The sequence below is a fragment of the Littorina saxatilis genome, linkage group LG3, assembly GCF_037325665.1.
Source record: "Littorina saxatilis isolate snail1 linkage group LG3, US_GU_Lsax_2.0, whole genome shotgun sequence".
NCBI lineage: Eukaryota > Metazoa > Mollusca > Gastropoda > Littorinimorpha > Littorinidae > Littorina > Littorina saxatilis.
Genome location: NC_090247.1, coordinates 56,050,739 through 56,077,164, shown reverse-complemented (window position 1 = coordinate 56,077,164; position 26,426 = coordinate 56,050,739). Strand labels below are relative to the sequence as shown.

Here is a 26,426-nt window from a genome sequence, read left to right as displayed (position 1 = left end):
TTTTTTTACATTTAGTCAAGTTTTGACTAAATGTCTCGATTCCCCCTCTACGTTAAAACATTTAGTCAAATAGGCTTGAAGTTTGCTGGTCGATGTGAATGCGTTATATATTGTGTGTAAAAATGTCTGTTTGTCTGTTTGTCTGTCTGTCTGTAAAAAATTCTATTTCAAACGGCAGAAATTAATATGTAAAGCGCGGAGAGCACAGTTGTGGTTCGCGCTATATAAGCTCCCAATAATAATAATAATAATAATAATAATAATAATAATAATAATAATAATAATAAAAACTTGACTAAATGTAAAAACCCATTCAGGTCAGATCTGAGACTGTGAACTGAACTCTTTACATTGGAAGCTGACACAGGTAGCTGACATGGCTTCAAAGAATTGTTGTCTCCTGAATCACACCTGCAAATCTAGAATAAGAAACTGTTTTGGGATGTCCTGTGTCATGTTTGCATTTCGTCTAATCTTTCATCTCTAAAATCTTTTTTTTCTCCCACACACAGGTACGCGTGGCAACGAGAAAGACAGCCCTGGAGGTGACCATTCTGCAGAACGTCAGTCCCTGTGCGGATTGTGCCGCTGAGCTCATCAAGGTGGGCATTTTACATCTAAACTTGGCCAAAAAGATATTGCAACAATTTTCGCATGCTAAGAAAAGCGTTGAAACGAAATCCATTTTAGTTCAACTTTATATGCTGGAAAAGGTAATTATTTTAACTGTTCATCTCATATACGAGGCTATGGTTTTTGTCAGGTCGATTTTAGGGGTGACCTTGTTTGACAGGCTGTCACGGGATGCCTATACAAAGTACCACCGATTAGTTAACATAATTACCTTTTCCAGCATAAAAAGTTGAATTAAAATGGATTGCGTTTAAACGCTTTTAAGTAGCGTGAGAAAATTGTTGCAATAATGTTTTGGCCAAGTTTACTTAGTTTGGCATTAGTCCAAAACAGCACTGCCAATTCTGCAGCGGCTTTTGAGGTCTGCCAGTCAGATCTGATTCATGGAAAGATACAATGGAACACTCCATTTGAGTGACCGGATCTGACAAAATGGTAGATAACCCGCGGGAACCTCTTTGGAGATACATTGAATATATATATACCAATGTAGGTCAATTTTGGGAGAATTGGGTTATTGGCATTTTGGGATAGTTTTGACACTTCTACACACATTTGCTTTCTTTTGGATGTCAGTGGCTTATAAATGCTTGCAAATCAATATTTAATCATTCTACCATGCTCTAAATAAAGACAAAGGACGCTATAATTGACCGACTTTTCAACAAGACTGACAAATAATATGAGAAAAATCAGGGAGAGAGTCCTTAAATGGAGATAAATGACAGGAATGACAGGTGACAGGAATGACAGGAATGACAGGACATCAGTTTAGATTGCTTGAGATTGTTATAAGTATCGCCATTTTTTCAAACGGCGTAAGTGACAAGCAGAGACTCACTTCATACTATTAAAAGGTTGTTACACTGTGAGATATCTGTCTTTATAAGTTTATTATATTGACATTCTGTGATTACGCTGATGGGTACGTTTTACTCATATATGTACCAGGTGGCATGTTTAATTACTCATTATATAGGGAAATCAGGTTCGATAATCCGAGTCGTTATTCAGTTGTTCTACCGTCAGCTTGATGTTTCGTATGTAACCAAATGGAGGGGTGGTCATGCCATGTCAAGCGACTGAAGAATCTTCGAAACTTCCACCACAACGAACACATTTTGGCTTCAGTGTTCCTTTTTGCTCATTTTACTTCACAGTTGTCTGTTCACAAACGTACTTTATGATTTTATTTTTTTCACAGGCGATCAGCTTGTCCAGAGAAAAGAAAGTCAAACTAGAAATCACCATCGCTTTCGTCGCACTTCACAAAATCCGTCTTCAGTCTTGCTCGCATCGTGGGTACCAGTGCGCGGCCGACGTTTTCCTGAACGAGTCCACTGACAACGCTCTCGCGCTCAGGACCCTCAGCGAGGAAGGTGTGAAGGTGAGGACCTTTAACCCCGCCTTGTGGCAGTTCCTGCACACCTTCGTGGGGATGGGGATACCATCCCCCTACCCGAACTCTTTCCTGTCGGGGAAGTACAACGGAGCCACGTGCCAGCATCGAACCGCAGAGGATTCTTCCATGGCCAGCGAGCTGCGTACAATTTTAACAGGTAATGCTCATTTCATTTTCATGATTCACTTAACTTGACCCCTCCCCGCTTTTGCCCCCCCCCCCCCCCTTTTTTTTTTTTTAATTTGTTTTTTACCTCAGTTGCATGCAGACTGCTTCAACCCTTCAACCGAAAATGGCAAAACAACAGCAACGGTGTGTTGTTCGTCTTTTTTCAACATAATCTTTGTTGAATGTGCTTTGGTTTTGTTCTCCCTTTGGAAGTCATCCCTTAGCTGAAGCTAAGGTACCGTGTGCATGTCGCTGAGGCTGTTGGCTTGTTGTTGTTGTTGTTGTTGTTGTTGTTGTTGTTGTTGTTGTTGTTGTTGTTGTTGTTGTTGTTGAGGAGGAGGAGGAGATTGTTGTAATTGGTGTCACATACAATACTGGTTATCAATATTATACTTTACTCTGTTAATTCCTCCTGGTAGTCTAATATATCTTTTTCTCGGGTGACAGGTTTACAGATAACATCTGGGTCACTGAGCCCAGACCAAGATGGCTACACGGCAGAATGGAAGGCACCCAAAGTACCCGCAAAGAAAGTCGGCGAATACAGAATTACATACAAAAAGGTCAATCATGGCGTTTAGTCTATCACACACTGACTGGCACATTCACGTATGCACACGCACGCACGCACACACTCACATAAACAAGGTACGCACAGGCTATTGCCGAAGCTAGTGTTTTACTTAATCTTAAAGGCACACTCCTTCCTGTGTTATTAGTTCGACCCAACGTCTCAGATCTGACCAGGCCTTTACATGGGCTAATAGCATCCCTTACTTCGTTAGGCCCCCGTCACACAGCTCTACGTCCTTACGACGACCATGCCCATCACTCCGATCTGAAAAACTTATCAAGTCCGGGCACATCGCCGTCAAAACTGATTCAGCACATGGCAAATTTAAAAAAAAAACTACATCACGACTGTACTGCGCGCCCAGACTCGGCTACGCTTGTTTTGTGCAGTTCAAAATAAGCGTGGGGAGAGCGTGCAGCTTCCCGGCCTAGCAGATCCCACCCCGACCAAACCACGCTCATGGAGATCCTCCCACGTTTGGCCCACAATTGGCCACGCTCTAGGACAATTTTCCATCGTAGTAGAAGCGGCGTCTATGTGTGACCGGGGTTTTACATACCAACAGCCTGGGTGGAACATTTTTGATGAATTGATTTTGTAAAAGCCAATAGTGGCTTAATTTTCAAGAAATAAATTCATCAAAAGTATTCATTCACCATACTAAGCAGTCACGTTGTTGATTTTGAGTATGTCTTCAAAAGGGGAAGGATGCACTTATTAGCCTGGCCAGATTAATCGATGGGACGGCACGGTTGGCCTAGTGGTAAGGCGTCCGCCCCGTGATCGGGAGGTCGTGGGTTTCGAACCCCGGCCGGGTCATACCTAAGACTTTAAAATTGGCAATCTAGTGGCTGCTCCGCCTGGCGTCTGGCATTATGGGGTTAGTGCTAGGACTGGTTGGTCCGGTGTCAGAATAATGTGACTGGGTGAGACATGAAGCCTGTGCTGCGACGTCTGTCTTGTGTGTGGCGCACGTTATATGTCAAAGCGGCACCGCCCTGATATGGCCCTTCGTGGTCGGCTGGGCGTTAAGCAAACAAACAAACGTATTTGGAGAACTTGTCTGGTCGGTCAGCTGTTTGTTTGCCTGGCTGATTGTTTACTTGCTTCCTTGGTGAGTCCATTGGTTATAGGAATATTTTACTTTTGTCGAGCAGATTTCGCTGAGAAACAAGGACTCGGAGGAGAAATACTGGAAAATCCACCAGACGCTGAGCAGCTCCCCCATCAAGGTGTCATCGCCAGGCGAGCTGACGTCATGGCGACTGACGGGGCTGGAGAGGGACAGTTTTTACGAGCTGACAGTCGAAGCGATACTAGGTTCCACTGTTGTGGCTTCGTCCAAGAGAATCTTCAAGACTGAAGATAAAGGTCATTTATTTATTTATTTACTCAGTTTTACATTCAGTCAAGTAATGACTGAATGTTTTAACAAGAGCGGAAAGCGAGGTTTGTCTCCCGATGTATGTGTGTCACGGTGTGTGTGTGTGTGTGTGTGTGTGTGTGTGTGTGTGTGTGTGTGTGTGTGTGTGTGTGTGTGTGTGTGTGTGTGTGTGTGTGTGTGTGCCTGTCTGTGTGTCTGTCTGTGAAAAGCATTTCTCAAAAACTATCTAACAGATTGTTATGAAAATTGGTACCGACATTTTTGAGGGCATTTGCTAGAAAAAAATTTTCGCCGATGTTTGATTTGGCCATTTGATGACGTCATATCATAGTTTGCCGTTTGTAAAAGGGGCGGCACTCTCACGGCTACAGTTTTTCATCAATTTGTTTGAAATTTTCGTGACAATGGAATTGCACTTCAGCTTGGTACCTTAAATATTCGTTTATAAAATGCATGTTCACTCAAAATTAGCCGATTTGTTCGTTCAGTCTTAGTTTTACTAATCGTTTCTTTTCGTTGTTGTGCACAGTGTCCATACCGTCTCTGGCGTCGCCCAAGAAACCGCTGCTCAGGCGAAACTCCAGTCTTTCTTCGGCTTCTTTGTCAAGGTTTCCCAAGTGAGTAAATTATACATGTAGCAGCTAGTGAACAAAGGACTTTGACTCTTAGTGCTAAAATGAAAGTCATGTCCGACGAATGAAGGATTTCGGTATTGGGAAAGTTTGATTCCCTAAAAACAAGAGTATTCATTCTTTTACAACGCATACAAACCCAACAGAGTTATTTCCGAACATTGTTCGTATAAGTTGAAAACTCAGACAATATCTCAATTTTAACCAATGCGATCCAACGCTTCCTTCACACCCAGCAGGGCAATTTCTTGTGTATAACCTGACTGTCCATAATGAACAGCTAACAGCTAAGAGTAATTCACATATATATTCTTGGTTTTATTTCAGTGGACACAGCAAATGATCGAATGAGTGTGCACTCCCTTGATTATCTGGCGGGCACGAGTGCACTCCCTTAGATGGTAACATGCCATGACAGCTGGCTCAACCATCCAAATAGTGTGACGTCACATGCCAAGAGTTTTGACGTCACATGCCCAGAGATGTGATGACACATGCCCAGAGTTTTCACCTCAAGTGCCAAGAGATTTGATGTCACATGCTGAAAGAGTTAAATGTCCACAGTTTTGATGTCAAATGCCCAGAATGTTGACGTCAGTTGCCCCGAGTGTTGACGTCATGTGCCCAATGTTTTGACGTCACAGTAATTTTCTCATTGGTGTTGACTGCTTCAGTTTTATTATGTACTTGCCTGTTTTGTGATTTTACTTTTCTGTATAGTTCAATTATATTTTCAAATGGTATTTGTCTGAACAATTCATGCAGCTTATTGTAAAATGTCCAACTGCGTTATGAGAGATGAGATTCTTGCTCCTTTCATCTGAAGAACCATTAGTTAATTATATGTACTGCTGCACTCGTTGTATTTTAGAACGTTTTTTGTCAGGCTATATAAATGTTCAGTGTGCGTGTGTGTGTTTTGGGGGCGGGGTGGGTAATATAGGTCCCTGGTGCATGCATGTGTGTGTGTGTGTGTGTGTGTGTGTGCAGTGTGTGTGTGTGTGTGTGTGTGTGTGTGTGTGTGTGTGTGTGTGTGTGTGTGTGTGCGAGAGAGAGAAAGACAGAGAGACAGAGAGAGAGAGAAAGAGAGAGAGAGAGAGAGAGAGAGAGAGAGAGAGAGAGAGAGAGAGAGAGAGAGAAAGAGAGAGAGAGAGTATTATGTATTTACTTACTTAGTGCCCGTTATGCCGGTTGGCATGTAGGGCAGCATGAGAGAGAGTATGCAATGTGATATATGAAGTACTTGTATCGGGCTTTATTTCCTTTTAGAAAACATCAAAGAAAATCTGCAAATGAACATGAAAAACATGCTTTTATCGATTGTTCTTGTCACTTTGTTGGCGGCGTTGGTGTTGGTGTTTGGTGGTGGAGGTGGTGGTAACGTCGTTTGCTAGCTAATGGTGTGAGTATGAATGTGAAATGTTCACACTTTGGTTTATCTAACTCTGTCTTGGATTTCTGAGAACAAGGGCAGACTCCATGAGACTAGGTCATTCTGTGAGAATGAACTTTATTCAAACCAAGACCAGCCCGAAGTTGATGTTACACTGGTTTGACCGTTTCTGAGACCAAACCGCAGGTATTCTAGCTAGAAGATAATGGTTATGATTCAAAGCCTAGTTTCCAATCTCTCTGCTGTCTGGTACAACTAAGTAAGAATTGTATTTCATTTCATTCCATACTTTATCATCCCATAGCTGGACCGGCACGGTTGGCCTAGTGGTAAGGCGTCCGCCCCGTGATCGGGAGGTCGTGGGTTCGAACCCCGGCAGGGTCGTACCTAAGACTTTAAAATTGGCAATCTTGGGGCTGCTCCGCCTGGCGTCTGGCATTATGGGGTTAGTGCTAGGACTGGTTGGTCCGGTGTCAGAATAATGTGACTGGGTGAGACATGAAGCCTGTGCTGCGACTTCTGTCTTGTGTTTGGCGCACGTTATATGTCAAAGCAGCACCGCCCTGATATGGCCCTTCGTGGTCGGCTGGGCGTTAAGCAAACAAACAAACAAATCCCATAGCTGGGAAATTCGGGTCTCTTCCTCCCAGCTGAATGATGAGTTAAGGTAAGCTCAAATCATTTAGTCGGGTCACTTCCTCCCAGCTGAACGATGAGTTAAGGTAAGCTCAAATCATTTAGTCGGGTCGCTTCCTCCCAGCTGAACGATGAGTTAAGATAAGCTCAAATCATTTAGTCGGGTCGCTTCCTCCCAGCTGAACGATGAGTTAGGGTAAGCTCAAATCATTTAGTCGGGTCGCTTCCTCCCAGCTGAACGATGAGTTAGGGTAAGCTCAAATCATTTAGTCGGGTCGCTTCCTCCCAGTTGAACCATGAGTTAAGGTAAGCTCAAATCATTTAGTCGGGTCGCTTCCTCCCAGCTGAACCATGAGTTAAGGTAAGCTCAAATCATTTAGTCGGGTCGCTTCCTCCCAGGTGAACGATGAGTTAAGGTAAGCTCAAATCATTTAGTCGGGTCTCTTCCTCCCAGCTGAACGATAAGTTAAGGTAAGCTCAAATCATTTAGTCGGGTCGCTTCCTCCCAGCTGAACGATGAGTTAAGGTAAGCTCAAATCATTTAGTCGGGTCGCTTCCTCCCAGCTGAACGATGAGTTAAGGTAAGCTCAAATCATTTAGTCGGGTCGCTTCCTCCCAGCTGAACGATGAGTTAAGGTAAGCTCAAATCATTTAGTCGGGTTGCTTTCTCCCAGCTGAACGATAAGTTAAGGTAAGCTCAAATCATTTAGTCGGGTCGCTTCCTCCCAGCTGAACGATGAGTTAAGGTAAGCTCAAATCATTTAGTCGGGTCTCTTCCTCCCAGCTGAACAATGAGTTAAGGTAAGCTCAAATCATTTAGTCGGGTCGCTTCCTCCCAGCTGAACAATGAGTTAAGGTAAGCTCAAATCATTTAGTCGGGTCGCTTCCTCCCAGGCTGAACGATGAGTTAAGGTAAGCTCAAATCATTTAGTCGGTTCGCTTCCTCCCAGTTGAACGATGAGTTAAGGTAAGCTCAAATCATTAAGTCGGGTCGCTTCCTCCCAGCTGAACGATGAGTTAAGGTAAGCTCAAATCATTTAGTCGGGTCGCTTCCTCCCAGCTGAACGATGAGTTAAGGTAAGCTCAAATCATTTAGTCGGGTCGCTTCCTCCCAGGTGAACGATGAGTTAAGGTAAGCTCAAATCATTTAGTCGGGTCGCTTCCTCCCAGCTGAATGATGAGTTAAGGTAAGCTCAAATCATTTAGTCGGGTCGCTTCCTCCCAGTTGAACGATGAGTTAAGGTAAGCTCAAATCATTTAGTAGTGGTCGCTTCCTCCCAGCTGAACGATGAGTTAAGGTAAGCTCAAATCATTTAGTCGGGTCGCTTCCTCCCAGGTGAACGATGAGTTAAGGTAAGCTCAAATCATTTAGTCGGGTCTCTTCCTCCCAGCTGAACGATGAGTTAAGGTAAGCTCAAATCATTAAGTCGGGTCGCTTCCTCCCAGCTGAACGATGAGTTAAGGTAAGCTCAAATCATTTAGTCGGGTCTCTTCCTCCCAGGTGAACGATGAGTTAAGGTAAGCTCAAATCATTTAGTCGGGTCGCTTCCTCCCGGTTGAACCATGAGTTAAGGTAAGCTCAAATCATTTAGTCGGGTCGCTTCCTCCCAGCTGAACGATGAGTTAAGGTAAGCTCAAATCATTAAGTCGGGTCTCTTCCTCCCAGTTGAACGATGAGTTAAGGTAAGCTCAAATCATTTAGTCGGGTCGCTTCCTCCCAGGTGAACGATGAGTTAAGGTAAGCTCAAATCATTTAGTCGGGTCTCTTCCTCCCAGCTGAACGATGAGTTAAGGTAAGCTCAAATCATTAAGTCGGGTCGCTTCCTCCCAGCTGAACGATGAGTTAAGGTAAGCTCAAATCATTTAGTCGGGTCTCTTCCTCCCAGGTGAACGATGAGTTAAGGTAAGCTCAAATCATTTAGTCGGGTCGCTTCCTCCCGGTTGAACCATGAGTTAAGGTAAGCTCAAATCATTTAGTCGGGTCGCTTCCTCCCAGCTGAACGATGAGTTAAGGTAAGCTCAAATCATTAAGTCGGGTCTCTTCCTCCCAGTTGAACGATGAGTTAGGGTAAGCTCAAATCATTTAGTCGGGTCGCTTCCTCCCAGCTGAACGATGAGTTAGGGTAAGCTCAAATCATTTAGTCGGGTCGCTTCCTCCCAGTTGAACGATGAGTTAAGGTAAGCTCAAATCATTTAGTAGTGGTCGCTTCCTCCCAGCTGAACGATGAGTTAAGGTAAGCTCAAATCATTTAGTCGGGTCGCTTCCTCCCAGCTGAACAATGAGTTAAGGTAAGCTCAAATCATTTAGTCGGGTCGCTTCCTCCCAGGTGAACGATGAGTTAAGGTAAGCTCAAATCATTTAGTCGGTTCGCTTCCTCCCAGTTGAACGATGAGTTAAGGTAAGCTCAAATCATTAAGTCGGGTCGCTTCCTCCCAGTTGAACGATGAGTTAAGGTAAGCTCAAATCATTTAGTCGGGTCGCTTCCTCCCAGCTGAACGATGAGTTAAGGTAAGCTCAAATCATTTAGTCGGGTCGCTTCCTCCCAGCTGAACGATGAGTTAAGGTAAGCTCAAATCATTTAGTCGGGTCGCTTCCTCCCAGCTGAATGATGAGTTAAGGTAAGCTCAAATCATTTAGTCGGGTCGCTTCCTCCCAGTTGAACGATGAGTTAAGGTAAGCTCAAATCATTTAGTAGTGGTCGCTTCCTCCCAGCTGAACGATGAGTTAAGGTAAGCTCAAATCATTTAGTCGGGTCGCTTCCTCCCAGGTGAACGATGAGTTAAGGTAAGCTCAAATCATTTAGTCGGGTCTCTTCCTCCCAGCTGAACGATGAGTTAAGGTAAGCTCAAATCATTAAGTCGGGTCGCTTCCTCCCAGCTGAACGATGAGTTAAGGTAAGCTCAAATCATTTAGTCGGGTCTCTTCCTCCCAGGTGAACGATGAGTTAAGGTAAGCTCAAATCATTTAGTCGGGTCGCTTCCTCCCGGTTGAACCATGAGTTAAGGTAAGCTCAAATCATTTAGTCGGGTCGCTTCCTCCCAGCTGAACGATGAGTTAAGGTAAGCTCAAATCATTAAGTCGGGTCTCTTCCTCCCAGTTGAACGATGAGTTAAGGTAAGCTCAAATCATTTAGTCGGGTCGCTTCCTCCCAGCTGAACGATGAGTTAAGGTAAGCTCAAATCATTTAGTCGGGTCGCTTCCTCCCAGTTGAACGATGAGTTAAGGTAAGCTCAAATCATTTAGTAGTGGTCGCTTCCTCCCAGCTGAACGATGAGTTAAGGTAAGCTCAAATCATTTAGTCGGGTCGCTTCCTCCCAGGTGAACGATGAGTTAAGGTAAGCTCAAATCATTTAGTTGGGTCTCTTCCTCCCAGCTGAACGATGAGTTAAGGTAAGCTCAAATCATTAAGTCGGGTCGCTTCCTCCCAGCTGAACGATGAGTTAAGGTAAGCTCAAATCATTTAGTCGGGTCTCTTCCTCCCAGGTGAACGATGAGTTAAGGTAAGCTCAAATCATTTAGTCGGGTCGCTTCCTCCCGGTTGAACGATGAGTTAAGGTAAGCTCAAATCATTTAGTCGGGTCACTTCCTCCCAGCTGAACGATGAGTTAAGGTAAGCTCAAATCATTAAGTCGGGTCTCTTCCTCCCAGTTGAACGATGAGTTAAGGTAAGCTCAAAATCATTTAGTCGGGTCGCTTCCTCCCAGCTGAACGATGAGTTAAGGTAAGCTCAAATCATTTAGTCGGGTCGCTTCCTCCCAGCTGAACGATGAGTTAAGGTAAGCTCAAATCATTAAGTCGGGTCTCTTCCTCCCAGGTGAACGATGAGTTAAGGTAAGCTCAAATCATTTAGTCGGGTCGCTTCCTCCCGGTTGAACGATGAGTTAAGGTAAGCTCAAATCATTTAGTCGGGTCACTTCCTCCCAGCTGAACGATGAGTTAAGGTAAGCTCAAATCATTAAGTCGGGTCTCTTCCTCCCAGTTGAACGATGAGTTAAGGTAAGCTCAAATCATTTAGTCGGGTCGCTTCCTCCCAGCTGAACGATGAGTTAAGGTAAGCTCAAATCATTAAGTCGGGTCGCTTCCTCCCAGCTGAATGATGAGTTAAGGTAAGCTCAAATCATTTAGTCGGGTCTCTTCCTCCCAGCTGAACGATGAGTTAAGGTAAGCTCAAATCATTAAGTCGGGTCGCTTCCTCCCAGCTGAACGATGAGTTAAGGTAAGCTCAAATCATTTAGTCGGGTCGCTTCCTCCCGGTTGAACGATGAGTTAAGGTAAGCTCAAATCATTTAGTGGGGTCGCTTCCTCCCAGCTGAACGATGAGTTAAGGTAAGCTCAAATCATTAAGTCGGGTCTCTTCCTCCCAGTTGAACGATGAGTTAAGGTAAGCTCAAATCATTTAGTCGGGTCGCTTCCTCCCAGCTGAACGATGAGTTAAGATAAGCTCAAATCATTTAGTCGGGTCGCTTCCTCCCAGCTGAACGATGAGTTAGGGTAAGCTCAAATCATTTAGTAGTGGTCGCTTCCTCCCAGCTGAACGATGAGTTAAGGTAAGCTCAAATCATTTAGTCGGGTCGCTTCCTCCCAGGTGAACGATGAGTTAAGGTAAGCTCAAATCATTTAGTCGGGTCTCTTCCTCCCAGCTGAACGATGAGTTAAGGAAAGCTCAAATCATTTAGTCGGGTCGCTTCCTCCCAGCTGAACGATGAGTTAAGGTAAGCTCAAATCATTTAGTCGGGTCTCTTCCTCCCAGCTGAACGATGAGTTAAGGTAAGCTCAAATCATTTAGTCGGGTCGCTTCCTCCCGGTTGAACGATGAGTTAAGGTAAGCTCAAATCATTTAGTCGGGTCACTTCCTCCCAGCTGAACGATGAGTTAAGGTAAGCTCAAATCATTAAGTCGGGTCTCTTCCTCCCAGTTGAACGATGAGTTAAGGTAAGCTCAAAATCATTTAGTCGGGTCGCTTCCTCCCAGCTGAACGATGAGTTAAGGTAAGCTCAAATCATTTAGTCGGGTCGCTTCCTCCCAGCTGAACGATGAGTTAAGGTAAGCTCAAATCATTTAGTCGGGTCGCTTCCTCCCAGCTGAATGATGAGTTAAGGTAAGCTCAAATCATTTAGTCGGGTCTCTTCCTCCCAGCTGAACGATGAGTTAAGGTAAGCTCAAATCATTTAGTCGGGTCGCTTCCTCCCAGCTGAACGATGAGTTAAGGTATTAGCTCAAATCATTTAGTCGGGTCGCTTCCTCCCAGGTGAACAATGAGTTAAGGTAAGCTCAAATCATTTAGTCGGGTCGCTTCCTCCCAGCTGAACGATGAGTTAAGGTAAGCTCAAATCATTAAGTCGGGTCGCTTCCTCCCAGCTGAACAATGAGTTAAGGTAAGCTCAAATCATTTAGTCGGGTCGCTTCCTCCCAGCTGAACGATGAGTTAAGGTAAGCTCAAATCATTAAGTCGGGTCGCTTCCTCCCAGCTAAACGATGAGTTAAGGTAAGCTCAAATCATTTAGTAGTGGTCGCTTCCTCCCAGCTGAACGATGAGTTAAGGTAAGCTCAAATCATTTAGTCGGGTCGCTTCCTCCCAGCTGAACGATGAGTTAAGGTAAGCTCAAATCATTTAGTCGGGTCGCTTCCTCCCAGCTGAACGATAAGTTAAGGTAAGCTCAAATCATTTAGTCGGGTCGCTTCCTCCCAGCTGAACGATAAGTTAAGGTAAGCTCAAATCATTTAGTCGGGTCGCTTCCTCCCAGCTGAACGATGAGTTAAGGTAAGCTCAAATCATTTAGTCGGGTCTCTTCCTCCCAGCTGAACGATGAGTTAAGGTAAGCTCAAATCATTTAGTCGGGTTGCTTTCTCCCAGCTGAACGATAAGTTAAGGTAAGCTCAAATCATTTAGTCGGGTTGCTTTCTCTCTGCATTTCCAAACTTCGGATTTTTTTATCATGCACGGGAGTATTCGGACATCAAAATGAGTCTGCACAAAATTGACTAAGACCCGGGGTTCGTACTACTCTCACACATAGCGACAAATTGGTTTCAAAAGCAACGCAGCTACCAACTGAGCTATCTCCCTGAAAGCAGCAACAATACTGGTTTTTGTCATTACGTATCATTATGCTATTTTCTCTCATCAAAAGCACTGTCCTGAATATGTCGCTTTCTTCGAGACATAAAAAAGCGAAAAAGTTTGTTTTGCACAATGCCACAGGTGGCTTAAGGCTACGTAAACGTTAACCACGAGTGGCTTGAACCCTCTGTGTTTCTTGCCTGGTTTAGCATGTGAGAATGTTGAATGATTTAATATTCCTGTTATCAGGTGAGTGACTGGCTACAGCTAGGTAACGAGACTATATATTTAGACTGACATGCATAATCAGACTCAAGCCTCAGTCCATTCACCAATACACAAACATACACACAGACACTCTCTCTCTCTCTCCTTCCATGATATAAGTATAGACTACAGATGTTTTTGAAGTTGTGGAGTTTCTTTATTATCAAAAACAAAATGATCTTCCATAAAGAAATGTAGGAAAACAACACAAATACATGTTAGTCACTATAAAAAAAAAAGTGAAACTAAAAATAAATGTTGCAAACGTATGCACATGTTACATACAAACAATACTCACAACCAGCATTTAAAAGCGATGCGTGGTCATGCCTGCACAAGCAGGGTAAACTAAACAGACGTTAATAACTATACATGAAGCTGTGATCAAATCTTTTTTTCTTTATTTGGTGTTTAACGTCATTTTCAACCACGAAGGTTATATCGCGACGGGGAAAGGGGGGAGACACTTGTCAACTGTTTCTTGTTCACAAAAGCACTAATCAAAAATTTGCTCCAGGGGCTTGCAACGTAGTACAGTAAAACCTGTCTCTAAAGGACACCCTTGGGGTATGGTAATTGTGTCCCTATTAGACAGGTGTCCTTTCTTCACAGGTGGAGGGGCCGGGGCAATATTTTACAAAGAGCACTGAAAAGAGAGAGAGAGAGAGAGAGAGAGAGAGAGAGAGAGAGAGAGAGAGAGAGAGAGAGTTGAGCTATTGAATACATACAGTAGAACCCCCTGTTTACGACTTTGGAAAAACCTTGAAAATTAGGTCGTAAAAGGGGGGTTTGAGTTTTTGGCCCGGGCGGTCATGAATTTGGTTGCCGTGTATCTACTGTCATGTTTACACACAAACACACAGTTGCAGTTTACTGTCATATCAAAACACACACACACACCCAAACACATTACAGCAGAACAACTTGAACTCAAATTTCAAAGAAAATTTACTCATGGCGTAATACTCGCTCCCCGCTGAGTGAAGCACATTTGACATTGTGGCGCAACCAGTAAAATCCGAATGTCCTAACTCGATAGAAAGCATAACGACTTTTCTCCCGAATCATCTTTCCGCTCATATGAATGATTCGTCGCCTTGCATCGCTAAACTTGACCACGATCGTTGAGGTCTTCGTACAGGCTCCTCTCTTTGCGTACTTTCGCTTCGCTATCCTTCTCACCATCTAGATAACACCGAGTCATTATCCTTGACGACACACAGGATTTTCGTATTCCCGACTCCCAAGGAAGTCGCCGCGGATTGCCACTTCGCTCGATTAGCGATTACTTTATTAGCTCTCTACTAAAGAGTAGGCGCTTTTCTTTTTCTTTCGCGAATCTTCGTTTGTCAACAAGACAGTCGTCGTGACAAGATAGCGTGCAGAAAAAAACCGGATGTATCAGGATCTCGCGCGCGCGAGATTTCATTTTTATTTCTTCTCGCGGTAGTTGGAGGAGCGAGAGCCGCCATGTTATGTTTTCGTCTGCTCGAAATATGCCCAAAAGTTGTAAATCATCCCAAAAAGCTCGGTCGTAAGTCGCGTTTTGGGTCATTATCCTTGACGATACACAGGATTTGCGTCTTCCTGACTCCTAAGGAAGTCGCCGCGGATTCTATCGTGCGTAAGATTTAAATTTTTTTTCGTCTCGCGATAGTTCGAGGAGCAAGAGCCGCCATGTATTGTTTTCGTCTTTTCGAAGTTGCGTTTTCATGTACGTAGTGTCCGTTTGTGACAGTGTTTACACTTCCTACGGTCCGAAAAATCGTGTCCGCGTCCGTAAGTGGCAGGTGTCCGTCCGTTAAAGGTTAGTTATTGTTGAAATCGTGTCACATCGAACGCAGAAGAAGAAGAAGTTGAAATCGTGTTCGTTCCATGATAAACCGTCCGTATGTAGCAGGTGGCCGTTACAACAAGGGTCCGCTAGACTCAGGTTTTACTGTACAATATATTACCTTACTGGGAGAATGCAAGTTTCCAGTACAAAGGACTTAACATTTCTTACATACTGCTTGACTAAAATCTTTACAAAAATTGACTATATTCTATACAAGAAACACTTAACAAGGGTAAAAAGAGAAACAGAATCCGTTAGTCGCCTCTTACGACATGCTGGGGAGCATCGGGTAAATTCTTCCCCCTAACCCGCGGGGGTGTGTGATCGAATTAAAACCCGTCTTCACATGTAAAATATCAGTACACATACAGTGGTACCTGTGATGAAAGTATACCCTATGGGTCAATGAAAAGTGTCCTTCATTACAGGTTGCCTTTCATGGCAGGTACCAGTGGGACCCTCTTTTTCTTAAAAGACCCGCCCCCCAAATTAAGACTCATTTCCTTAAGGGCCTTGGTTTTTTTCAGATTTTCTGTACATAGCCTCTGTGAATATACCCCCATTTTAAGACTCCCTCCTTTTTGAGACCTGGTTTTTGTCAGATTTTTGGAAGTCTTAAAAGGGGGTTCCACTGTGGAATTACAAATGGACCAAAAAAATTGCCCTAGCTTGAGAGGTGTCCTCTCATCGTAGGGATCTCTCATCACAAGTGCCACTGTATTAGTATAAGGCAAAGCCATACATATTTGCAGTTATGTCATGATTTCAATGCTGAACGCTTGATCTTGCTGGATAATGATATTCATAATAGCCCCCTGTCATCAGAATACAGATTTTGTGCTTCGGCCATTTTACAGTAATTGATGCTTCAATGTGAACTAAAGCAGTAAATTCAGTCAAGATCCATAGTACAAAGATAAAACAAGCACATTAGTTTTGGAGAAAAAAAAAGTACTAAATCTTGTACACAAATTCTGATCAATTTGTTCCCTCCAAAATGTCCCTGCACTCTGTAACTGGAAGCATAAGAAGTCAAAGGATACACAAAATAAAATGTATGCAAATTTTTTTATTTGTTTGTTTGTTTATTTGTTGCTTAACGTCCAGCCGACTACGCAGAGCCATATCAGGACGAGGAAGGGGGGGATGAAGGGGGCCACTTGTTTGTTTGTTTGTTTATTTGTTGCTTAACGTCCAGCCGACTACGCAGAGCCATATCAGGACGAGGAAGGGGGGGATGAAGGGGGCCACTTGTCAAGCGATTCCTGTTTACAAATGCACTAACCCATTACTTGTGTCCCAGCAGGCTTTAGTAAAACTAAATTAATACCTTCTGGAAGATTACCAGTTTCCAGTATGTTAAAATAGGCTTAACCTATCTACTGCTGGACTTACATCAGAACACTAACAGATTAAACTATACATGAATCGCGAGACAAGCGGCAAGAGAAGAGATTTTTGGAAAAAATACAGGTGAATGAGCAAGAAGGCAGAAAAAAGAAAAGAATTCATGAAGAAAAAGAGAGCATGACAGGAAAGAGGAACCAAGAATCTACCTAACAGCAAACTAGAAAGCTCCTGCGGTTCCAAAAACAGGAGGGGCCTTTAATTTCATAACCGCAGTGCCCCACTGCGAGAGTATGCAAAAAGCTTGTGCTGAAATGAAAATTTAAAAACAAAGTGTTCACTCAAAACCCACCATCAAAATACGCTACATGTACTTTCATGAAAATACTGGCAGTTTGCTCAAACTTTCCCGCATCTCAAAGATACTAACTTCCAATGTTAACCATGCAAAAGTCCAACAGAAAAATACCTGGTGTCACATTAAAGGATATCAACAGAAACATGAGCATACACACTAACTACACACTACAGGTATACACACTAAAACACCTCCATGTGAGAGATAAAGTCGTGGCTAGATTATGCTTGGCAAGATACTAATCAACTGCCAAGAAAGAAGAAACTCAAAGAGCAGTACTATAATTATGATACAAATATTAAAAAAGAAAAAGAACAAATAACAGCTTCCAAGGCAAGAAAAGCTTGATAAAATCACTTCTACAAATCTTAGTATTTAAACTGAAACAAAATTAGAACTAATCACACAAAAATAAAGTAATTTCGTTACTACAAAACAAATGTTTTCACAAACCTTACAACCGGCACATAAAAAAGGCACAAATATATGAGACACAAAATATATAAATTTCGTATTAATGAGAGCTATAGCTAACTCAAGTATTAAAAAATAAAATGACACAACCTATACTCAACTAGAACACCAGTACAGACGAGAAAGGTAGGGTTCAGCAACTTTAGGGTAGCATGCAGATAAGGGGGAATTCAAGGGAATTTGCCAAATTCCTCACTGGGAATATCTCAAATTCATCATTTTCAAAATATACACAAAACTGAAAACTATGAGGATGAAAGTCGCTTGTTCATTTCAATGCTTGTTATTCTTTCAGGTGCCAGGAGCCTGGTTCCGCATAACTCTCACCTACTCTATTACGCATGTCGTATGCATTTAGAGCGCTTACTTCCCTTTGTTCATCAGATCTGAAAAATATCAAATACTCTGTACAGCTTACATGAAATAAATACAAGCTGGCAAGGCTGCATGAAAAAATTGGCAGGTATATAACATTGACAGTGTTAGCATAATAATCAGAGGACGAACCGCAAACACGGTCAGACATGGGATTTCTACAGAGCTGTGAAGCCTCAAGTGTAACAATTTGGAATTGTTAGTGTTAAAATGGTGTTTTAGTGTAGCATTGTTTTGAATTTCATTGTACGTCCTAATTAATAGTGTCTCAAGCACAATTTTTTTAATTTTTTTTATAACATTATTAATTTATATAGACCAGAAAGCAACATCAGGAACACGTGCCCATTAGATTGTGCCTGTATTTGCACTTTTCAGTGTAGACAACATTTTTTTTTCTGGCCCAAATTCTGACTGCGACAGGGAGAGATAGAAACAGACATGAGTACCATGATTCACATCATAGAGGGACACTCTTGCATGCTTGTAAATATGTGTTGGAGCCTATGGCCTAGCGATTTTAAGCTTGGCGGAACAGTTTACCGATTTCTGATACAATGCAACATCCTGCCCTGAAAACCTAACAGTTGGCAGCTCTGTATGTACATAAAATTGCAGCACGTAAACTTACAATTTTATGTCAATTTTAAAGCCCTTGCCGCAGAGTGTTTCTGTTTGTCAAAACCAGCACAAAAAGGTAAGTATAAATCGCAGCTTTGCTCACAATTACTCTTCAATTGGTCATTTCAGTAAAAGTGGAGATGTTAGAATCTCATGTCTGACAAATCACAACAAGCGCTTTCTACATTAGGGACACAATGTGACAGTCATAATTATTATAGTGGTTACACTGAGAAATGTATTGCACTTGAAAGAGTGACCGAAAATATAGAGTTACAGAAGATATAGAGTTACCGAAAATGTACGCACTCCACACAAAATAAATGCTTTAGGTAAGAATTTTACTTTTGTTAGTATATTTATATGTTTGAATTAACAAGGGACAATTAAAATGATGAACAAATAAATTGAAAAAATCCTTATTATGTTGTTTAACACTGACATTTTCATTGTCACAGTACAAACACAACTTTAAAAAAACAAACATCCCGAAATATATTATATAATAGCTGTTATTTTCTAGGTCTGCTATTTTTTAAATGTAGAGAAAATCTTTCAGGCTTACAGAATTTGTACAGAGTTTCAACACAAAGTGACCCTTCTTTAATGTTGCAAAGAGATCATAGCTAGCTCGAAAATCCAGGTAAAAAACTACAAAGCACCAACTTACAGAGCAGCAATATTACATTATGTTAGCCGTATTCTAACTACTGATGAGTATAGATTACAGTTTTAAAATGAGTGCACAGATTTACAACACAATTCTTCACAATGTGATAAGTAAACACAACCAAGTGTATTACTGTGAATGAATTATACTTGTTACTACCAACAGATCCTTTGAAATAAAATGAAGCAAACATTTTGCATGTCTTGGTCGCGGTGTCAGTTTCAAATTCACTGGTCATTTATACGTCATGCAACGTCTCTACAGTATCAAAAATGTACGTACAAGCAAGTTAATGATCAGAAAAGTAAATAAAGAAATACACAAATAATATTTTAACAAATCTCCTTTGTAGAATAGCAAAGGAGAGCCTAGAGATTCTGATGCAAAATACACATCTGCGGCATGACTTGTGGACAAAAGTTTGCATTTTCTTACCTAATCCTCAAAATAAAATTTAAAAAAATTTAAAAAAAATAAAAATAAATATAGTACCTGCCTTAAATCAGAATCAAATTTCATCTCAACATTGAAGTTAGTGTAAGCATTGTTTGTTTTTAAAATCATGCCTTATCAACTGTGTCATAATATCGCTCTGTTGATGAAGGCACATGTTTGAAGATAATAATGTGTACAGGTAAAACCAATACACAATGGTACTGTTTGTGCATTTTTCTGTTACAAAAATATAAATCATGTGCAAAAACGGAGTAGCAAAAGAACAATAAGCACAATTTGTCCATGCGTCTTTGCTATCATTGTAATCAAAAGATACAATTAAAAAGTCTATGTTGACTACGAACAACGCTCAAAACCCTTGAAAATGTCATCTGCTATGAGAAAAGTATGAGATTCTTATTTCAAGAAAGTATCACGAATGTGTTTCCTGTTGTGAGAACACGGAGGGAGGCTTATGGAAGGGCAGAATGAATCAGAATGACAGATACATATTCCTTTATAAGTAACGGCAAGTTTTGAGTATATGAAACAAAAAAGTAATCAATGCCATCAAACACTTTTCACACTTCAACCGTACTGCCAGGTATTAGCACCTACCAGAAATGACTTGCTACTCGATGTTGGGTTAAAACACAACATCTAGACAACAACAAAAGCACTATGATGAATAGGATACACATAATTCATTGCATGACAATATCAACATGTTAAAATGATCATATTATGATCGCGCAAATACTGAACAATTTCTTGACGCCAGGTCAAAACGTGAAATTCCAATTCCAAGACTATCTTACAGGTTACTCGTCAATGTACAATTATGTAAGTTGTGTCGTTTTAATGAAATCCACAAACATTCCTTTTAATTTTTTCCTTCTGTCATTTTACAGGTATATATATATCCATCAAAACATTCTCAACAACATATAAAGACATTTCCTTTCAAGCCACCCATAATTTTGGCGTATAACTTCCCCACTTTTTCCTGGTTTTATTCACTTATTCCTTATTATTCTTAGAAAAAAAACTACAACTTTTAGCAAAGTTCATAAGCTTCAAAGTTAAACAAATAACACATGACAAATCTTAGGACAGATATCATTAGCATAACACATGTAATCTGAACTTGATGTCGTCAAACTAACAAATGATCATTGCTACACTTGACAGTCAAACAGAATATCATGGAGCAAAGGTATCATCAGAACACTGACGGATATGATCCAGTATTTGGACAAATAGCCCTGAGCAGTTTGTTCTCATTTCCCAGCAAAGAAGAAACCAATATGACAAGTTTGCACTGCCAAGAGATGCATAGTCTAAAACTAAATACAAGAAATAAAGTTCAATGTGCCAATATCAGCTTACAGTTATCTATTTCTGCAATGTGACGATGTAAGTGCAAACAAGCAAGAAAACTAAAACAGCAGCATGTCTTCAAGCTGTCTCGCACTGCATGTTTTATGAGAAAAAAATGTCATAAATATCAACTAAGGCTTGCTAGCAGTATCAAGAAAAACCAAGTAGCCTAAATTGGCATCCAACAACTTTGTAAATCTGAAAGAAGGCTAAATAGAAAGCAGCAGCAGTATTAAAGCTTTAACAAAATAATTGGGAAATATGTCTCTGAAGCATGAACATTTGAAAGCAAGACTCACTAACAGATTACTCGGAAAGTAAAATACCCAAAGAAAATGTCACGTTTCATGCTGTTTTATATACCACAGCAGGGCATTTCAAAAAGAGAGTCCAACATGATGCAAATGGATGTCATAATCATCAAAATGTCTAAACCTTTCTGGAAAAAAAAGTGCTTGTAGAATTCATAAAAGCCACACAATAATTGTAAAGAGATTAAATATTTTGACAACATGTTGCTACATACAAGCATTCCTTTCATTTCTCTTTGTCCAGCATGGCATTTCCATCCTTAATTACACCAACATTTGTCTACAAGAAGAGAAAAAGGTTCAAAGCACCAACGCTTGCTTCATTATTTTCATAAAAAAAAATAAAAAAATTTAATAAATAAATAAAAAGTTCCAAAATGTAAAGGTTGCATTTAATTTCAAAAAGAAACTTCCATGAGTTTGGTTCACTGACGGCTCAAGGCTCATCCTATCATCCAAAGCACTTGAACAAGTTGATCAGTCCAAGAATGATGCTGCATTTTTCGAAGTCATTCAATCCTTTCACAGTCTTGCCATGAAATGTGAATCAAGTCTTTGACTCTCGCAACATCAGCTGTAAGTCCCTTCATTTGAAACAACTCATCACGTGTTGCCAAAGCAGACATTAAGCCCTTTCATGTGGATCAACTCTTGTCGCATCACACATAAGACCTTGGATCAGTTTCTTCCGCTCTATTGGGCCGGGATCGGACGTCCATGGGGATGTCTTCGCTACGACGCGGAGAATACTTCTCGGAGTCGTAACTGCCGGCATCGCCATCACCCCCTCGTCTGGTGGACCCTCCATCATGGTAGTCGATGTCGTCCATGTCGACTCCATGGGCACGCTGAAGCTCGGTGCGGAGGACGATCTCGTTAGTGATGTAGTTCTCACGGCGGATCTGTTCTCGCAGCATGGTGGGCATGTCTGGGATCAGCCATGAGATAAGGGAGGTCACCACCACCACCAAGTTCTGCACGCAACAACAGATGAAAAGATTATGTTGTGGTTTTTAAAAAAAAAATAAAAGAACTCTGCTTACTTTGTTTGTTTGTCAAAAAGCTAGTGCGATCCCCGTCATGTTTGTCCGATCCCTGCCCAAGATTTATTTCAAAGACACCAACATAGGCAAAAGGAGAAAAAGGAAATATTCACATGTAGGGTGTAGGAATGAACAGTTGCCAATGTTGGTTACCTGTAACTGCAATTCATGCTCACTTTCTACCTCAAAGACACAAACGAATGCAGGGCTATTTTACTACTTTTACCAGTAACAAAACTAGAAATTACAGGTAAATGCAATTCATGCTCACTTTCTACCTCAAAGACACAAACGAATGCAGGGCTATTTTACTACTTTTACCAGTAACAAAACTAGAAATTACAGGTAACTGCAATTCATGCTCACTTTCTACCTTAAAGACACAAACGAATGCAGGGCTATTTTACTACTTTTACCAGTAACAAAACTAGAAATTACAGGTAAATGCAATTCATGCTCACTTTCTACCTCAAAGACACAAACGAATGCAGGGCTATTTTACTACTTTTACCAGTAACAAAACTAGAAATTACAGGTAAATGCAATTCATGCTCACTTTCTACCTCAAAGACACAAACGAATGCAGGGCTATTTTACTACTTTTACCAGTAACAAAACTAGAAATTACAGGTAAATGCAATTCATGCTCACTTTCTACCTCAAAGACACAAACGAATGCAGGGCTATTTTACTACTTTTACCAGTAACAAAACTAGAAATTACAGGTAAATGCAATTCATGCTCACTTTCTACCTCAAAGACACAAACGAATGCAGGGCCATTTTACTACTTTTACCAGTAACAAAACTAGAAATTACAGGTAAATGCAATTCATGCTCTCTTCTTACCTCAAAGACACAAACGAAGGCGAGTCGTGCGGCTAGGATGTGCCAGAAGACAACCGAGTATTTGTACTTCCTTATGTGGTCCGGATCGTTGCGGAAGTCACGGTACCTGTAACACAGAAAAATCTCTAGTGCTACGTATATATCAACACATACACACATGCTTACAACATGCGACAGGGAGACTAACCTCACCCTTCACAGCAGGCTTTGCAGAGTTGTCTGCCGTTGAAGAGCTATTTAGAGCTTGACGTTTCTTCTACTTCGCTAACACCTGTAAATTGTCAAGTTCTGTTTTTGATAGGGTTTGGCTGGTGCTGACTCCTAGTATGATCTTGGGAATCTTTGCGTACCCATAGCAGTTTTTGTAGGGCTAAGAAATTAGCTCTAAAATCTTAACCCTGTTTGAATGGCATTGCCTCCAAAGGTAATTGTTGTGCTTCAGGCACTTTGTTACATTTCACTGCAGGTTGCACTGTAGTGTCAACCAGGTCCTTACTTACCTGCAGAGCTCAAAGTCGCCGCGCAGGGCGGGGGAAGGCATGTGGTCCGCCTCAAAGTCGCTGATGTTGAAGGTTGACAGGGAGAAGTTGACATAGCCTGCCAGAGGATCTTCCTCGTTCTCACTGTATTTCAGCTCGTACACCAGGCGAGGGATGAAGTCTGACGTCAGGGCAATGATAAAGGCCTGCTCGCCAAAAAAAACGGTACCCAGCATTTATTTGGGATCATCATTTTCTCTGTGTCTTATTTTTTACACAGTCTGATGTCGGGGCAACAGCCTACTCGTCTCCGCGTAGCGCGCCAACGCAGTAATTATTTAAACCTATTTTCTGTAATTCTGAGCACATATTTATAGTAAACATGACATATGTATATGTTTTTGAAATCAGGAGAAATTGGGGAATATGATGCAATCATTTTTGAATCTGTTAGTGAAAATTCGACTTTAATGACAACTTTAATAAGCAAACTAGTTAACTAATGTTTACACTGCGGAGCTGCAATTCAATCCCATAGTCAGGACTTTGTCGAAGATTGCTTGACCAAAATTTCAATCAATTTGACTGAAAAATGAGGGCGTGACAGTGCGGCCTCAACTTTCACAAATAGCCGGATATGATGTCATCAAAGACATTTATCGAAAAAATGAAAAAAAATGTCCGGGGATATCATACCCAGAAACTCTCATGTCAAATTTCATGAAGATCGGTCCTGTAGTTTTTTCTGAATCTCACACACACACACACACACACACACACACAAACACACACACACACACACACACAAACACACACACACACATACACCACGACCCTCGTCTCGATTAAAACTTGACTAAATGTAAAAAAGCCTGCTTAAAGAAATTGAACACAATGCTGATGACTGATTACCAACAACCAGCTTCAGACTGATTATACAAAAAATTCAGAGGATGATAGAAATCATCAAGTGATGGGATTACAACTTTTTTTTACGTAGAACTTTACTTTTTCAGACCATGGAATCTGTACGTCAGTCGGGGTGCAATAGTATTATTAACTGCAAAGACCAACTGTTTGGGCTTAACACTATTGTGACTAGCACTGCCACGGCGTTTACGTCCTGCCTGCCCAAGCTTGCCACCAAGAAACTTCCCAAAAATCAGTAACTGTAAAGAAATCTGTCTAGCAAGCTTGAATTAAGTCCAATCACCACCAAATTTTGTGTACCAATTCAAAAATGGATGCCCAGTTCAGTCGTGCTATTTATAAGTTTGTCACGCGATTTGTTTTAGCAAAGGGGGGTGAAAGGGGGATAATTTGTGTTTTTTAACGTTTTTTTGTGTGTGTTTTATTTTCTACTGCTTTTTTTAAAAGTTATTTTTTAACAGAAAGTATTATAAATAATGTTATAACCAAACAAGGTGTAAAACCTATGAATTAGCTGAAATATTGTTAACATTGTACACAGAAATAAGAAGACAGTACAAAGAAAAAAAACAAGCAAATCACGCATTCACTCACAGCATCCTAACTCAAATGAAACAAAACTGTAGATCTAACACTCACCAAATGATGTCTAGGTAATCCATATTGAATATAAGTCACATTTTCACAACAAAGTACCAACTGTACACCTATGAACAATTCCAAAAGGATTTGAAGGCTCCAGCCATCCATTGTTATCAGTGCTGCCACGCCCCCATAGCTCCTGCACGATTCCGAGATACATGTTCGTCTAGCAGTATCACCGCCAACCACGTGTAGTTTGCCGACTCGTACTAGCAACAACGGGACTGTTTCTTCCTCACTTTCACTGCTTGTATCGCTTTCGTGAGGCGAAAACGATACGTCCGAATCATGCTCTACGGGATCCTCTAGGTCCAACATCCGGAGAATCTCCTCCCGAGACAAGGCTCGCCTTTGATTCATTTTTTTTCCCTCAAAAACGCACACAAATCAGGCGGATTTGCAAATGGCAGAAGGGGACGCCAAGTGTATCAAGGGAAACAACTCAATTTATTTGCAAGCTTCAAAAACCGGGAAGCAATCACGAGTCGTGTACCCTCTACGGCTGGTACTGAAAAATGCGCTTCCCGTCCATGGGCGTGTCAGCGCTGGTACTGATTTATCAGTGTCCCGTCGCGAAAGTGTTAAGGAAATAATGAAAGAACAGCAACAAATTTGCACTTACGTTAGTGATGATAGCAAAGCGAGATATGGCGTACAGCACACTGTACCAGATCCCTGTAAACAAACAACAATATTTCTGAATGGAAAACAGATGCCAATGTAAAATGTTCACACTATAGAGTCTTGGTTCCCATAGCACTATCTGTTATTTCCTGAGTTAATCCTACAAGCATGCATTCATTGGCATTTTTCACAAACACACACATTATCTGTTATTTCCTGAGTTAATCCTACAAGCATGCATTCATTGGCATTTTTCACAAACACACACACACACACACATTATCTGTTATTTCCTGAGTTAATCCTACAAGCATGCATTCATTGGCATTTTTCACAAACACACACACACACACACATTATCTGTTATTTCCTGAGTTAATCCTACAAGCATGCATTCATTGGCATTTTTCACAAACACACACACACACACACATTATCTGTTATTTCCTGAGTTAATCCTACAAGCATGCATTCATTGGCATTTTTCACAAACACACACACACACACATTATCTGTTATTTCCTGAGTTAATCCTACAAGCATGCATTCATTGGCATTTTTCACAAACACACACACACACACATCTGTTATTTCCTGAGTTAATCCTACAAGCATGCATTCATTGGCATTTTTCACAAACACACACACACACACACACACACACATTCTCTTCCCTCTCACACACAGACACACACACATGAAAACAATGCTGATTACTAACAACCAGCTTCAGATAGATGTCAATTAAGAATTCAGAGAACGACAGTTGACACCATGACTGATTCAGAAACACACACACACTCTTCTTCCCTCGCTCTCTCACACACACACACTGTACAGTGGAACCCCCCTTTTAAGACCTCCAAAAATCTGAGAAAATCAGGTCTTAAAAAGGAGGGTG

At 41.4% G+C, this 26,426-nt stretch overlaps 3 protein-coding genes across 7 annotated transcripts in view; 2 read left to right on the top strand and 1 right to left on the bottom strand.

Annotated features, from left to right (window-relative positions):
• LOC138962727 (uncharacterized) overlaps positions 1-6,835 on the top strand; it is a 16,829-nt gene extending 9,994 nt beyond the window's left edge. Inside the window, exons 3-8 of the mRNA XM_070334658.1 lie at positions 513-602; positions 1,838-2,192; positions 2,651-2,766; positions 3,935-4,148; positions 4,691-4,778; positions 5,121-6,835. Of these exons, the coding sequence (XP_070190759.1) occupies positions 513-602; positions 1,838-2,192; positions 2,651-2,766; positions 3,935-4,148; positions 4,691-4,778; positions 5,121-5,136 (879 nt within the window). The 3' untranslated portion in view covers positions 5,137-6,835. The remainder of the gene's footprint in view (positions 1-512; positions 603-1,837; positions 2,193-2,650; positions 2,767-3,934; positions 4,149-4,690; positions 4,779-5,120) is intronic.
• Positions 1-26,426, top strand: part of LOC138962728 (ganglioside GM2 activator-like) — a 431,559-nt gene that overhangs the window by 4,394 nt on the left and 400,739 nt on the right. The window lies entirely within an intron of this gene.
• LOC138962725 (anoctamin-4-like) overlaps positions 13,287-26,426 on the bottom strand; it is a 75,235-nt gene continuing 62,095 nt past the window's right edge. For all 5 annotated transcript variants that reach the window (XM_070334654.1, XM_070334657.1, XM_070334653.1 and 2 more), the window contains 4 exons: positions 25,524-25,576; positions 23,351-23,535; positions 22,851-22,956; positions 13,287-21,933 (listed from right to left, as the gene is read on the bottom strand). In XM_070334654.1, the coding sequence (XP_070190755.1) occupies positions 21,619-21,933; positions 22,851-22,956; positions 23,351-23,535; positions 25,524-25,576 (659 nt within the window). In that variant the 3' untranslated portion in view covers positions 13,287-21,618. The remainder of the gene's footprint in view (positions 21,934-22,850; positions 22,957-23,350; positions 23,536-25,523; positions 25,577-26,426) is intronic.